Source organism: Oncorhynchus nerka, linkage group LG27 (assembly GCF_034236695.1).
Source record: "Oncorhynchus nerka isolate Pitt River linkage group LG27, Oner_Uvic_2.0, whole genome shotgun sequence".
Classification (NCBI taxonomy): domain Eukaryota; kingdom Metazoa; phylum Chordata; class Actinopteri; order Salmoniformes; family Salmonidae; genus Oncorhynchus; species Oncorhynchus nerka.
This window is the reverse complement of record NC_088422.1, coordinates 77,677,477-77,694,011: the sequence shown is the minus strand read 5'-3', so window position 1 is coordinate 77,694,011 and position 16,535 is coordinate 77,677,477. Positions and strand designations below refer to the sequence as shown.

General features: G+C 42.5%; 2 protein-coding genes across 2 annotated transcripts; both read right to left on the bottom strand.

The window, feature by feature from the left end:
• Positions 1-1,997: 1,997 nt before the first annotated feature.
• LOC115112466 (growth arrest-specific protein 1-like) lies at positions 1,998-6,122 on the bottom strand. Its single transcript, XM_029639550.2, has one exon. It carries the CDS (start codon positions 5,101-5,103, stop codon positions 4,354-4,356), a length of 750 nt encoding a protein of 249 aa, XP_029495410.1. The 5' UTR covers positions 5,104-6,122; the 3' UTR covers positions 1,998-4,353.
• A 3,012-nt stretch (positions 6,123-9,134) lies between these two features.
• LOC115111135 (complexin-3-like) lies at positions 9,135-15,975 on the bottom strand. The gene is made up of 3 exons (XM_029637011.2): positions 15,513-15,975; positions 10,764-10,851; positions 9,135-10,508 (listed from the first exon to the last, which is right to left on the bottom strand). Exons 1-3 carry the CDS (start codon positions 15,668-15,670, stop codon positions 10,284-10,286), a joined length of 471 nt encoding a protein of 156 aa, XP_029492871.1. The 5' UTR covers positions 15,671-15,975; the 3' UTR covers positions 9,135-10,283.
• Positions 15,976-16,535: the final 560 nt, after the last annotated feature.

The following is a 16,535-nucleotide window of genomic DNA, read 5'->3' as shown; positions in this document are numbered from 1 at the left end:
GAGCAAAGTACAGAGAGATCCTTGATGAAAACATGCTCCAGAGTGCTCAGGACCTCAGACTGGGGCGATGGTTCACCTTCCACCAGGACAACGTCCCTAAGCACACAGCCAAAACAACGCAGGAGTGGCTTTGGGACAAGACTCTGAATGTCCTTGAGTGGTCCAGCCAGAGTCCGGACTTGAACCCGATCGAACATCTCTGGAGAGACCTGAAAATAGCTGTGTAGCAACGCTCCCCATCCAACCTGACAGCTTGAGAGGATCTGCAGAGAAGAATAGGAGAAACTCAGATATGTCAAGCTTGTAGTGTCACACCCAAGAAGACTGAAGGCTGTAATCTCTGCCAAAGGTGCTTCAACAAAGTACTGAGTAAATGATCTGAATACTTATGTAAATGTGATATTTCAGTTTTTTATTTTTAGTACATTAGCAACAATTTCAAAAACACTGTTTTTGCTTTGTCATTATGGGGTATTGTGTGTAGATTGATGAGGGGGAAAAAACGAACGATGAATCCATTTTAGAATAAGGCTGTAACAAAATGTGGAAAAAGTCAAGTGGTCTGAAAACTTTTTTCCGAAGGGACTGTACTTGTAGTTCGGGTTCAAATGTAAAGCTTGGTAAAATAACATTGTGGTCTGAGTGTAAGGTTTCATGGATGTCTTAGTGAGTCTGTCACTGCCTGTTGGAGGCCTACTGCTGTCTCCTGGCCATATAGTCACCATTTGGTTCCCTCTCCTGAGGACACAACTGGCCCGTTCCTATAACGTAAGGAGAGGAAGCCTAATGTAGTCCAGAGTAGCAGGGCGTGTAGAGGACTGGCATGAGCACCAGTAGAGATGGTGGTATACGCTATAAGGAGATGCCAAAAAGTTGAATAGTCAACCACTATGCCTTTTACCACTTTGACCCCCTTACCAACCAACCACAGCCCTGTGGCATTGTGGGTTTAATTGGCTTCCATTTCAGTTCAGCTCCATCATGAGCACTTGTACCCTTTCCCCCTCTCCTGGTTCTCTATCAGCCTCTGTTGGTACTCCTAATGGGACGACGGTGGAGCTGTATTGACATCAGCTGAAGTTATAAAGGGGGGGGGGGGGGGGGGTTAATCCGAAAGGAACTAAGGACCTCTCAACTCTCCTACCCCCAAACACACACACATCAACCATTCACCGTGGGTAGACTGCTATCATGAATAGAACATTGTACAGATGAGAGACAAAACTCTCCCCTAAATCCCTGTGTCACCCCCTCTCCTAGACCTGGGGGCAGGCAGGGGTTTGTTTCAGAGAAACGTTGAATAAAGATAATTTGGAAAATGGGCTCCAGCACACTGCAGCCTCTGTAAATCCTCCCTCTGCCGTCCCCCACTCACCCCAAGGCTCCCCTGCTTCTGTTTGTTTTGATTTTGTTCCCAGAAGCTGAGTGGGGGATTTGAAGGAGGGTGAGTTAGAGTTGGACAACTTTGAGATGCATGGCGATGGTTAGACAGATTGGCTGAGCCAAGTTAGGAGGGTCTTACCTCAACTATACAGAATCCCTTTCCCTCCCTTCCGCTTCTAAATGTACCAGTGAAACACACTTTTGAACAATCTAAGGACTGTCTGTTAGGCGTTACATTATTTTCTAAACAAAATACTTGCTCGTAAGTAAGCATTTCACTGTGAAGTCTACACATGTTGTATTCTGTGCATGTGACCAATCAAATTTGATTTAGGTGAAGATAGGAAGGGGACAACTTGGTCAGTCTATTGTCAAAGGAACTATGAATTGAACACAGATTTCCTGTCATGACTTCAAATTCCACTTATCTTGACTCATTCAAACTTAATAGATTACATAATACTTCCATAAAGTTTGTTAAGGACCTGTAAATAAAGAATTATGACTATGGGCTATTTGTGCCAAGGATTTATATTTACCTACTAACCTGCCTAAAACGTTATTAGCAGGATTTAGGAGATTAGTAGACACAGAAACACCCATTGCATTCTCACTGTGTTATAAAAATGATACATTTATTAATGTGCTATATTTCCATATTATTTCTCTGAAAAGGTCATTGAAGACCAAGAGAACTGAGAAGCACTGTAAGGCAAAACGATCAAATGCACAATCCTGCATTCTCAAGAGTCGTGACTGACCTTTTTAACACTCACACAGAAAGTGCCATTTACACACAAGTAATTAGGCATCATTTACCAGGAAGCAGTAACTTAAACCTGAAATGTCTCAAAGAGCAGAGAGAGTCCTGGCCTTCTCTTCCAAATAAGATGTATTGTGCAGCCAGACACTTAACATTCCTGCTTGGGTTTCAGTTACACTGGGCCTGATCCCTAAAGTATTACACAATGCTGGTATTATGAAAGGTACACAGCAGTCACAAAGTTACTTGTGGTTTCAGCAGCCACAGGAGGCATTCATTTAGATGCAATCACCCTGTTCTAGGACTTGATTTAATATTGTGTCAACAAAATACGTGTCTCTAAAAACTTTTTACAAATTCCAGGGAAGATGGATGATATGAGAAGACAATAGTAGTGAGAGGTCCTGTTTTGTCTTTTCATGTAAAAGTTGCTCTTGCCAGGACTACCAGAATTGCAAGTGTATCATTTCAAAGATCAACGCAGTAGATATTCAAACCGATTCAATGTCTGCTGGTCCTTTAGCTTTGCTTGGCAATGGCACAAGTTCACATTCAAAGGTGACACGTGACTTTGGAGCCTGATCCAAAATGACATTTTTCCCTTATTGAACATTCCAGTCTTCTTCTCTAGTTCCAGCAGTTACATTTGCCTATACTTTAGGTCTGATAGTTTTGGTGTGATGTTTTATTTAGTTGGGGGTTGGTAAACATTCCTACGTTTGAATAACATACAGGATGTCAAATAAAAAGTTGGACTTTTTGACTCACACTTAATCATTTTATTACATAAATTATTTTCCATATATAACAAGTATCCATTATTTTTTTCCACACTGGTTGAGATGACAAATCTACCTGCAGAATTGTTTCAAAAACATTGTTTTTGTACATGTAAACTACTGCCATATTATTCATGAGGTGGTGTATTGACTGCAAAGTCAAAATTGGACACTAATTTACAGCATTAATATATGACATATACATGTAAAACATAAATTCCTTTTTTATGTATATAATTTAACATCAAAATGACAATTATATTTCCCTATGGACCAGCATCTACCCAACAAATCAAATTTGATTTGATCCACCAACAAGGTGGAATAAAAAAGAAATGACATTGACGATCATAACAAAAACAAAGATTAGTTTAGAAAAACTTCAAGTGACATCTTGTAAAGATAATGACAAGACACGGGAAGGATTAGCTTCATTAAAAAATAATGGAATAACTTCTTAGCTTTTTCCCTTCTTACTAAATATCTAGGCTAACTGTCAAGCATGTTTCTGTCCTGGACAGGAACCCATTACACTTTATATGAAATGAATAATAAATTAAACTAGGCCTATTAACAAGTAGCTTATGTACTGCTGTTCATAGTAATAAACTGGTATTTCTTATTTTTTTTCAGAGAAAAAACACTAGTGCCTCTTCTTTTGTCCATATAAGTCTATCATAAACCCACATTCATCTTGTAGAGGCCAGTCTATAAGGAGAAGGGTGACTTCTTGCTTTCAATAAAGGGGGTCCCTAAAGGGGGAGAGTGGGGGGACATTTTAAATAAAACTATCAAGAGTGGGGGATGTGTCATGGGGGGTAGGGGAGCTGCTGGAGAGGCACTAGGCCTACTTGATTCCAAACCCTTGTCTGTTCACTGGCAGTTCCCTACAAATATTTGAAGTGTGATGGCTGCAACAATGCAGAGGCCCCTAAAATAGAGAGGAAAGCAAACAGAAACTGGACTGGTCCAATGTTTATCTTAAGTCTTAATAAAGCCACACTCCAAGGACCATTGAGACGAAACTAAACAAATAGGCATAAGAGCTTAAAAGGTAGCCCAGAAGTAATGGATGCAATGCCCAATGAGGAGTATTGTTACAATGACCTCAAGTTTGGTTCATTTCTCCTTAAACAATCACTTTATGGATCTTTACACTCCAGAACAGTTTCGGCCTAGGATATTTCATGAGTAGCCTAGGCCTAGTTTGCAAACTGAATTGGTGGTCTGAATGTCCTGACCATTCTTGTGTCCCAGATTAAGGCATCACATCAAAATATGAAAAAATCAATTAGGCCCATAGGAGATTACTAGGAGCAAATAGTATTCGCTACATCAAACCCACGTGCTCATTAGATTGGACCCGTCCCCGAGCAGACTGTCCTGTCTGTCCAACTGAGAGGTCACAACAAGAGGTCACATTCATTCTCAAAAGAATATCCGTGCGAGAGTGATGCATAATAAGGTCATATAGCTCGACAGCTGCGAGGAACTAGAATTTGAGTCAGGAGGATATATCTCCTCTGTTTTCGAATCATAGTCTTCATCCTCATACATATCGTCCATATCTGCCTGGTCTGAAATAACACTGTGGTCTCCAATCTGGCAAAGTTTGCTCATGTTCTCCTTGACTACCTCACAGAACGGCCTTTCCACCCCGTCGCACACACACTGGTTTAGTAGCATGCCATTTGGGATGAATAGCATCTGTTGTATTGTGGCCTTGCACCTGGAGGAGCATTTCCTGCCATTGAAGAGTTGCCCACAGTAAGACAAGTAGGCTGTCAGGGAGGAGTGGCAGCCGGTGTCCTCCTCACAGCGTTGACGGGCCTCTGTGCATCCTATCCCCCCCGCGTCTCCAGGATACCTCCGGGGGAGGCATGGCTCAATCGCCCGCTTTGCATCCCTACACTCCATGTCCTGACCACAGTCACACCTCTCGAGGTAAGGACCGTTGCGGGTGTGATTCAGTCTTATCAACGCGTTGATACAGTGGCTGGGACATTGCCTCCTGGTGCCTCTAATGTTTCCTTCACAGGCGGCTAGATACTGGCTGTATGCAAGCTCACAGTCTGCCTCCTCATGGCATCGGAGCAGGGCTTGCCAACATATTAACTGGGCATCTAGCGCCAACAGCACCGATGAGAAGAGCGCCAGAGCGCTGCACCAACTTTTCATGCTGGAGAGAGCTCTAGTTCGACGATGCGCACATTTTCCTCCAGTTAATGCGGGACAGCCAAGTCTATGATGAATTTAAAACGTAATGTAACTAATAAACCCATTTAGTATGAGGCGTTTATGGTCCAAACATAAATGTGTTTAGTAGGCATTCATGGTCCAAACATACATGTGTATAGTAGGCCTAGCTACAAACCTAAAGATGTCCCTCTGTCTCTCCAATACACGCTTGACAGTTGTGGAATAATAGTCCGTTTTATGCGGTAGAATGAATCCAGTCTGGGACGGATGAGTAAAAATGTTGAAATCCTTTGCATAGAGTCAGCTACGCAACAAAGCAACACTATCCCTCGCAAATCTGTCACAGTCGTGTCAGTAAAAATTGAACAAAAAGTGACCACATGCGCAGTCCAAAGTTCGGACACCTACTATCCACATTTCGTGCCCTCGTTTGAAAGCATAACTCTTTACTCTTGTTTTTCAAAATATGTCCAACTTTCTTGGCTTTAAAAAACGTTCATATTTTCCATGTTCCATTCCATACTATGTTGGTTGAATTCATTAGGACTGCCTCTTCTCACTGTAGCATTTCCTCTCGCTATGTGTCTTTGTCCCTCTCTTGCAGTTACGCTTCACGCTTCGTTAATCTTTTCCCCACAACACCCCTCCTTTTCCAGAAAAAGAAAGGAAAGTTTTCCTTGCCCCTCTCCCATTTACAATCCTGGTCAACGATTGGTCGTCATTGAGGAGTTCGTGGGACTCATTTCTATAGCAACGTAGTTTTTTGGCAATCTGCTCGTCATACAGGATAAATAAAATGTTTATAAATTTAATGAAACTCACGACCTGTGTGGTCCCCTTTACAAAACACGTCAACGTTTGGGGAGGTAGTGAGTGTGGGGCGCACACAAGCCCCCTAGCAGTCGACAGAAAGCATTCCATTGCTAGAAGCTCACATCTGCACCCACTGCTCCACTTTTAAGTGCAGAAAAAACAAATCTGTTCCTTTTTAACGATAACTCGAGGAGGGAAACCTCTATGAAAACCGTCGCACAGTGAGGGTTTCACTTAAAGTTCTACTAATTGTCGCCCTTTTCACTCTCCCTCACGCTGTTCTTTCTAGTGAGTTTTTAAGCCCTGATTGATAGAACAGAATGGAAGAGAATAGTATTTTCTGGCCCGTTTCACCCCAATTGTGTCAGATTGGCCATGCAGTGGCACAGTGTCTTTCTAGGCTGAAGATTGTTCACGCCCTGCGCCTATCAATAGAGGAAGGTTTCAGCATCAATATATTTTACAGCTCTCCCCTTTCACACCGCACTTGAAAACTACCAATAGCTCAGGCTTCTCTGCTATTGAAATGCTAACTAACGTGTTTTGAAAAAAGCGATTGGAAAAACCCGTAGCGACACAGTTTCTGGCTTCTCCCTGAAAAACACTGTACACTTTTGCAAAGAGCCATTGATTCTGCCAGATGGCTGAGCTTATTATCAGACTTCACTGGAAGGTAAAGTTGCCACTAATAATGGTTATAATAAAAAATAATAACATAATTATAAAGGTTAACTTAAGAACGTGGTTATAACAATGGTTATAACAACTGTGACATAATCATTTGGCCTTTCAGTATTGTAATGATAATAATTTCATGATAATAATCAGGGGCTAATATGGATTTTGGATTCAATTCCGTTTGTCATGAATTCAACAATCACTAATCAACAAACATTCCGATGAGGTTGTATTTTTGTCTCCACCTAGTGTTCAGAACATTAGGTTTTGGTTTTATAGCCTCAAACGATGGCTACTGTAAATTATGTTAGAAATCTTCCGTCCTTGAGTTTCTGACCAGATGGTCAGACTGGCTGGAAAACAAATGGAGAAACATGAAGCATACATCATAAAAATCTGTTTATTATGGTTTCAACAGTCAGTCAAAAATCAATACGTTTCATACAGCACTGAACAACAAAGATGATGTAAAAGAAGCAAAGAGTGGACAGGAAACAGAAACATCATGAACAACATGTGTCTTCCTGAAATATCATCATGAGATCAACCTGAATCACCCCATAGGGTGACTGGAAATGAAATCATGTATTTTTGTTGGCTTTATAGTATCATTGCAGGTCACACACTTTAATACAGATAGGTATGTACAGTGCCTTGCGAAAGTATTCGGCCCCCTTGAACTTTGCAACCTTTTGCCACATTTCAGGCTTCAAACATAAAGATATAAAACTGTATTTTTTTGTGAAGAATCAACAACAAGTGGGACACAATCATGAAGTGGAACGACATTTATTGGATATTTCAAACTTTTTTAACAAATCAAAAACTGAAAAATTGGGCACGCAAAATTATTCAGCCCCTTTACTTTCAGTGCAGCAAACTCTCTCCAGAAGTTCAGTGAGGATCTCTGAATGATCCAATGTTGACCTAAATGACTAATGATGATAAATACAATCCACCTGTGTGTAATCAAGTCTCCGTATAAATGCACCTGCACTGTGATAGTCTCAGATGTATCATGAAGAACAAGGAACACACCAGGCAGGTCCAAGATACTGTTGTGAAGAAGTTTAAAGCCGGATTTGGATACAAAAAGATTTCCCAAGCTTTAAACATCCCAAGGAGCACTGTGCAAGCGATAATATTGAAATGGAAGGAGTATCAGACCACTGCAAATCTACCAAGACCTGGCCGTCCCTCTAAACTTTCAGCTCATACAAGGAGAAGACTGATCAGAGATGCAGCCAAGAGGCCCATGATCACTCTGGATGAACTGCAGAGATCTACAGCTGAGGTGGGAGACTCTGTCCATAGGACAACAATCAGTCGTATATTGCACAAATCTGGCCTTTATGGAAGAGTGGCAAGAAGAAAGCCATTTCTTAAAGATATCCATAAAAAGTGTTGTTTAAAGTTTGCCACAAGCCACCTGGGAGACACACCAAACATGTGGAAGAAGGTGCTCTGGTCAGATGAAACCAAAATTGAACTTTTTGGCAACAATGCAAAACGTTATGTTTGGCGTAAAAGCAACACAGCCCATCACCCTGAACACACCATCCCCACTGTCAAACATGGTGGTGGCAGCATCATGGTTTGGGCCTGCTTTTCTTCAGCAGGGACAGGGAAGATGGTTAAAATTGATGGGAAGATGGATGGAGCCAAATACAGCACCATTCTGGAAGAAAACCTGATGGAGTCTGCAAAAGACCTGAGACTGGGACAGAGATTTGTCTTCCAACAAGACAATGATCCAAAACATAAAGCAAAATCTACAATGGAATGGTTCAAAAATAAACATATCCAGGTGTTAGAATGGCCAAGTCAAAGTCCAGACCTGAATCCAATCGAAAATCTGTGGAAAGAACTGAAAACTGCTGTTCACAAATGCTCTCCATCCAACCTCACTGAGCTCGAGCTGTTTTGCAAGGAGGAATGGGAAAAAAATTCAGTCTCTCGATGTGCAAAACTGATAGAGACATACCCCAAGCGACTTACAGCTGTAATCGCAGCAAAAGGTGGCGCTACAAAGTATTAACTTAAGGGGGCTGAATAATTTTGCACGCCCAATTTTTCAGTTTTTGATTTGTTAAAAAAGTTTTAAATATCCAATAAATGTCGTTCCACTTCATGATTGTGTCCCACTTGTTGTTGATTCTTCACAAAAAAATACAGTTTTTTATCTTTATATTTGAAGCCAGAAATGTGGCAAAAGGTCGCAAAGTTCAAGGGGGCCGAATACTTTCGCAAGGCACTGTATAGGTGATCAGGCTCTGTAAGACTTGAGTAAGAATTCATTATATTCACACTTGTTTGTTTTGCTTCATGGAACTGACAAGAAAACACAAAGTAGCTATCACATAAAACAAGCTACTAAGGCATGTTCACCATCCTTTCTTCAAATGCAATTACTGTAATGTCACCAAAGGACTGTTCAACTATTACAAGACATGAACCACTGTATTAAATAAATATATACTGTATATTACTGTAATTCAAATAAGGTTGACAAACCCCTCTCCTGCTCTCACCTGCGTCTTTATTTAGTGATACAAGAACAAATCAGACAAATATCAAGTACTATATGTTCATATATGTTCATAGTATTGTGTACTTATTAAACACTATAACCAGCACTCAGGCAGAGGATGACATTTTCAAAGACAGCATTTGGCATATCATAGCGTTTAAACGACACCAAACCACCAGCACAAAACAACACTGAGATGGAGAGGTCATGGTCAATATGAGGACAGGTTAAAGGCTAGAGTTGAAAGGTTAGATGGGTTGGCATCACAGAGGACGAGCTGTCTCTTAGCAAGGCCCCAACGAGTTAATGACCATAGACTAGATGGACAACAGAACAGGCTAACCGCAAATACATTTACACCTGCGATAGATATAACAGACACTTGGTTTGTAATGTACTGAATGTGGTCCCAAGACAAGAAAGTTTGATTTAGTCTCACACTTAATATGACTAGTTGATATACTTTGTGCCATTGTCTAAATGGTTTTCTGCCAAGGGTCTTTGGCATAAGACTATTACTCTGATTCCCCCACAGCTTAGACAGTGTTTACTCTGATTCCCCCACAGCTTAGACAGTGTTTACTCTGATTCCCCCACAGCTTAGACAGTGTTTACTCTGATTCCCCCACAGCTTAGACAGTGTTTACTCTGATTCCCCCACAGTTTAGACAGTGTTTACTCTGATTCCCCCACAGCTTAGACATTGTTTACTCTGATTCCCCCACAGCGTAGACAGTGTTTACTCTGATTCCCCCACAGTTTAGACAGTGTTTACTCTGTTTCCCCCACAGTTTAGACATTGTTTACTCTGATTCCCCCACAGCGTAGACAGTGTTTACTCTGATTCCCCCACAGCTTAGACAGTGTTTACTCTGATTCCCCCACAGCTTAGACAGTGTTTACTCTGTTTCTCCCACAGCTTTGACAGTGTTTACTCTGATTCCTTGGCCAGGAGCTGCTGCAGTATGTTTGTGTATGTGAGGCAGTGTTGACTGTATGTGTGTGTATTCAAAGCAACATGACTATCAACGTTTGTACATGATCATAGATCATATCTTACACAGATCCTTTGTTGTACAGATAAAGAAAGTAAGGGAGGGAGAGAGAGAGAGAGCAGGAATTCAGTCAGCCAGCCAGATCACATGAGATTGCACTTTTCAGCAGACTGTTTGAGGTCTTCCAGCGTGGCCTGGGCCTTGTCCTTCAGCTGGTCCATGTCCACATTCTGGATGTTGGTCAGCTGGCCCAGGACAGACGTTTTGGACGCCTCCTCCTTGTTGTCATCAGCGATCATCTTGGCTAGCTCTGTGGGCAGCTCCACGTCATCCCCCGCCTGCTGGATCTGAGTGTCATCCAGCTCATTCTGGGTCGCACACACAGTGGAGACAGACACACACACACACAGGCCAATGGGAGAGGGTGTAGGGAGCGAGGGCAAAGAAAAGGGAGAGGAATGAGATGATTGAGACATAAGGAGAAAAGAAAGAGTACAAACAGAGCACATTTGGATGGTGTTTTTGCTTCAAGGACACAACCTAGATTTGACCCTGTAATAACTGTAATAACATGTAGTAAGAAAATGCTTGAATGAAATATGCAGAATCAGTAATGGATGTACCTTTGGCAGTCTGTATTTGTCCCGGAAGTGACTTCTAACTGTTGCCCGCTCAGCTTTCTTCTGGGCAAAACTAGCATCTCGTTCCTGCCTGGGGAAAACCAGAGAGAAAATGGTTAACAGCGGATTAAATAGTGTCTCTGCATGTAATCACACAAACACACACACACACACACACACACACACACACACACACACACACACACACACACACACACACACACACACACACACACACACACACACACACACACACACACACACACACACACACACACACACACACAATGTCTGCAAAGGTGGAATAATCTCGAGGCATTACTCAAATTGATGCTTCATAACAAACGCCTCCTTCAGTCCAACTCCATAATTAGACGGAAGGATTAAGGATTTAACAGCATTAGTGGCAATGTGAGGACAGATGCTATAATGATAATTTAATTAATCCATAAGGCTTTTTGTAATGTCAACATGTCACGGTCTTTAGTATGGAACGTTGTTAGATTTGTTTGTAATGTGATGTATCACAAATGCACAAATTCATTGGTTACTATTAACCACATAGCTCAGCCATCGCAGTTGGAGTGTTGGCCCAGTAATGAAAAGGTTGCTGCTTCGAATACCTGAGCCAATAAGGTGAAAAATCTGACGATGTGCCCTTGAACAAAGTACTTAACTCTAATTTGCTCCAGGACGCCATAGTACTATGGCAGACCCTGTAAACAACACATTTCACTGCACCTATCTGGTGTATGTGACGATAATAGATTTTTATACCACTGTGGATCTCATAGTGAGGGCTGAAACAAAAGAACACAGGGAGCCCTCTGCTGAGCTGCTCTCTGACTCAAGAGTCCATGCCAACAGAAGGTGGACAAGCAGCAGTAACACCTGGGGGTAGAGGAGGAGGGAGGGAGGCAGAGAGAGGGAGAACAACAGAGAGAGAGGTTTTGCTCTTGCAGTCAGATCCAGATGCAGTCTATTGCCGGTCCACTGCTCAACTGGGGAATTATGTTCAGACTTCTGGGATGTAGAGCAGCATTGACTGACTGACTGACTGACTCACTGACTGACTAGCACTCACCTATTTCTACAGCTGCTAACTTAGTGAGCCCACAGAAACCTAGGATCACACCACTCTACAGAACTCTACACCCTTCCAACCCAGAACCTAGGACGACACCACTCTACAGAACTTTACACCCTTCAAACCCAGAGTCTAGGACAACACCACTCTACAGAACTCTACACCCTTCCAACCCAGAGCCTAGGACAACACCACTCTACAGAGCTCTACACCCTCTGAACCCAGAACCACACCACTCTACAGAACTCTACACCCTTCCAACCCAGAGCCTAGGACAACACCACTCTACAGAACTCTACACCCTTCAAACCCAGAGCCTAGGACAACACCACTCTACAGAACTCTACACCCTTCCAACCCAGAGCCTAGGACAACACCACTCTACAGAACTCTACACCCTTCCAACCCAGAGCCTAGGACAACACCACTCTACAGAACTCTACACCCTTCCAACCCAGAGCCTAGGACAACACCACTCTACAGAGCTCTACACCCTTCCAACCCAGAGCCTAGGACAACACCACTCTATAGAACTCTACACCCTTCCAACCCAGAGCCTAGGACAACACCACTCTACAGAGCTCTACACCCTCTGAATCCAGAACCACACCACTCTACAGAACTCTACACCCTCTGAACCCAGAACCTAGGACCACACCACTCTACAGAACTATACACCCTCTGAAGCCAGAACCTAGGATTACTCCACTCCAGAAAACTGACTGACTAGCACACCTCCTTTTACAGCTGCCAAACCAGTGAATCTGCACAACCTTGGATCACCTCACTCTACAGCACACCCAGACACCACAACACCCCATCACCATGTCCTCTGCCCTACACCACCATAGAAATATCATCATACTGCAAGCCTTATGTTGAGGTAAATCAGATATTTATACTTCACCACCACGTACAGCAATACTGCAATAGTACCCATTTGGTAACTCCAGCAGAGGGCAGACAAGAGACAGTTTGTGTTTTCCGTGGCAGCCCTCTTAGTATTACTCAAATAATCTTTGTCCCTAATTTTCCAATAATCAGATTGAAATAGATTGAAAGATTGAAAGACAAGACTAGACCTACAAATTGCACCAAACATTCCGAAGCAGACTCCTTGAACCGAGGTGACGTCACGAGACCTATGTGATCATGCCAACAGTGTGGTCTGATTGACAGCATGACATCATAGTGCATACATACAGTACTGTAAATAATGGCATGATACATGTGCATGGCCAATGACAAGGTCATATCACTATCATTCAGGGGATACAGGGCCAGCCCTGGGCATAAGCAACATAGGTGTTTGCCTCTTGTTATGTCAGTCACTGACAGTCACTCAATTAGCCCATGTCAGTTAATATGTTTTAATTGGTAAATTAGTCTGCCCAGCTATATAAACTTGTAGTAATCATGGCCAAATTACCAACCGAGCACGAAGGGTGATCTCCAGGGGGCCCCAATGGATTTTGTTAGTCATTCTCATTCAGATATCATATTAACATGGGAAAATGCATGTCAAAATGTATAGAATTTCAGGAAATTTGCTTTAAAATTTTACTCTTTTCTCTCCGCCCATTGGAAAAATGTAGAAAACTTGCTTTAAAACTCCAAAATGTTCTCTCCGCTGTCAAGGGGGGGGGGGGGACTAAAATTATTTGCCCGTGGGCCCCCCCAACCAAATCTCGCCTTGGTCCCCCAAAAGGCTAGGGCTGGCCCTGAGTGTACAAAACATTAAGAACACCTTCCTAATATTGAGTTTTTTTCCCCTCAGAACAGCCTCAATGCGTCAAGGCATGAACTCTACAAGGTATCGAAAGCGTTCCACAGGGTTCCACAGGGATGCTTCCCAGAGTTGGCTGGATGTCCTTTGGGTGGTGGACCATTGTTGATACACATTGAAAACTGTTGACCATGAAAAACCCAGCAGCGTTGCAGTTCTTGACACAAACTGATGCACCTGGCACCTATTACCATACCCCGTTCAAAGGCACTTAAATATTTTATTATTCCCTTACACCGTCTGAATGGCACAAATACACAATCCATGTCTCAATTGTCTCAAGGCTTAAAAATCCTTCTTTAACCTGTATCCTCCCCTTCATCTACACTGATTGAAGTGGATTTAATAAGTCACATCAATAATCCAGCTTTCACCTGGATTCACCTGGACAGTCTATGTCATGGAAAGAACAGGTGTTCTTAATGTTTTGTTCATTCAGTGTATATTCACAGTGGTATTACTGTTATATTGCCCACTATGAATGAACATGAGCATGTAAACCACCACACAGCAGCACATAAGCCAGCTCTCTGTGACAGCCAATGGTAGAGCTCCTGATGGCACTGAGATGACGAATCTTGTGTCTTCTCCTCTCAAGGGCATCATATAACCAGGGGATGTCATTGTGACTACTGTGCCTGATAACATGATTATATATGACATGCCACTGCAAACAACCCCATTCCAACAACCCTATTCTCCTTGGATTATACAAAGCACTGACACCAGACTTTGTGCTATGATCTATTGTATGGCGGTAGCCACATTATAATAGCTCACCTCCCCTGAAGCCCAGTGTAATGTATGATGGTATGGGATTGAGGTCAAAGTGGGCTGTGGACAGTTGAGGCTAGTCTCTGAGGGGAGTCAGTGGATGCTCCACCATGTCTGACATGTCAACAGTAAACAGGCTGTTTGTCCTGGAGCCTGGAGCCATGTGACCGTAAGCCAGGGTAGTGCCCTGTAGTAAAACACATTTCTTTTTAATGAAGTATACTTTTCATATAGATACAGGTGTGTGTGGAGGCACTGTACATGATAAGACACATTTCAAGGGTATTTTTTCACAGGACAAGATATATGTTCAGATGTATTAGCTTTTGTAGAGTCATCTGTCTCAAACCTTGAGGACATCTTCTCCTCTCACATATGGGAATTTGAAGTAAAGTCAATTCAATTATCAGATGTTTTATGATATGGACAGAGGACAGTCTATGGCTATGGCAATGGGTTTCTTTGTTATACCCAGATAAAAATACATTTCAAGATCAGAGATACTCACATCAGACTAATTTATTCTGTTGAGGTGTCTACTCTTTGTGAACAAAATGAAGATGGAGGCCTACATCACAGGGACATGCATGAAAAAGGGGACTATTTGGAGAGCTCATTGAGGATGATATTCAAAATGTTACATCAATACATTTTGAGATAAATTGGACATAAAAGTAACTGAATTCATGTTCTAGAATGAATCTGAGGACAATTATCAACCTGAAGCATTAGGATATGCCTATTGGAAAACGACTCCGTTTTACAATATAATTGGGCATTAAACTCAACTGTGATTACTTACACATTTTTGTTTCTAGTCTATTGCAAGAATTCCAATGGAAACCCGTCCTATATTGCCTAATTCTTGAAACCTGAAAGAAAACTAATTTATCGAGTGTAGCAGCTACGTGGTGAGCTCGGGAGCACGCGGTGGATCCCACTGATGCGTAAAATAGTTCATGGCGCACTGGGGCTAATAAAGGCACGCGCTCAGCTGCGTCTTTACATTGGACATTACACATAATAAACGCCGCTTTATAGTACGCAACTCTTTCAAAATCTATAGGCTATTCAAATGGATCGATAAACTTGGGTTTGGTCTTACTTTTCCTCCTCTAACTGTTGTTGATATTGTTCAAATTCCTCCTGGGTCATTCCTGCCGCTGCGGCTTCCGATTTCTCTCCTTCGGGCTTTTCCTCAGTCAAACCCCCGGTCAGGTTCTTCACATGCCCTCCCACCATTTGTTTCACCATAAAAGCCATATTTCTCCCTCTTAAGAGTCCGTTAACTGACCGGGTCAGAACGTGGACCTTTGATGCGCTCTTGATGAAAGCTGAGTAAATCAATGTATATCCACCGAAGTGTCTCAAAAATATATGGATAAAGTCAATACAATCATTCAAATGTTTTACTCTCGACCCTCAGTCTCGCACCGCTGTGAGGGAATGAGAACCTACGCGTTTCAGCACCTGTGCCAATGGACAGCTCCGCGTTGAGGGTGAAGGTTAGCAAGAGAGGACGTGGCTGCACAAATATCTGAGCCAATAAATTTGACTCACAACTCTACCAATCGTGTTTTTCCCCCAAACCCAACCCCCACTCCCTCTGCCCAATCCCACGGATCGCTGGATTAAGTGTGCGCTTTCACGATGCGCCCTAGCACCACAAGTGGGTTCCCGTGATTCGCCGTCTGATTTGACTCAGTATTGAGTCAGACAGGCGCTCCTCACATTCACCACGGACTCCGGCAGGGACAGACACACGTGACGAGTCAACTACCGTGTCTGCTAGCTGTTTTGTATGGTTTTGATGCCCGTGCGTCTTTGGGGTCATTTTGTGCGCTTTTTTGTTGTTGTGAAAATCATAGGGTTTCCAAACGCATTTATGTCATATGAAATAATCCGATCCAATTTGAAGAAATACATCACTTATTATTATTTTTGCATCATTTGTCCTGTGTAGTATAGTCTAATACTATTTTTATTCAAAAGTTAATGTGGAATATCATCTGTTTTCCACTGAGCGCACATAAACATGTGTCTCATATGGAGTGGGGGTGGGTAGTTGTCTGCTGCTCAGGGAAAGAGAGAGAGAGAGAGAGCAGCTCCTGCAGGCAAACTGGTGTGT

Bases quoted from the DNA above. Each gene is read 5' to 3' on its own strand.
- LOC115112466 (XM_029639550.2), bottom strand. From the start codon at position 5,103: ATGAAAAGTTGGTGCAGCGCTCTGGCGCTCTTCTCATCGGTGCTGTTG.
- LOC115111135 (XM_029637011.2), bottom strand. From the start codon at position 15,670: ATGGCTTTTATGGTGAAACAAATGGTGGGAGGGCATGTGAAGAACCTG. The intron at 10,852-15,512 runs GTAAGACCAAAC...GGTTTTCCCCAG, and splicing joins CAACAGTTAGAGGAGGAAAA to GCAGGAACGAGATGCTAGTT. The intron at 10,509-10,763 runs GTACATCCATTA...TGTGCGACCCAG, and splicing joins ACAAATACAGACTGCCAAAG to AATGAGCTGGATGACACTCA.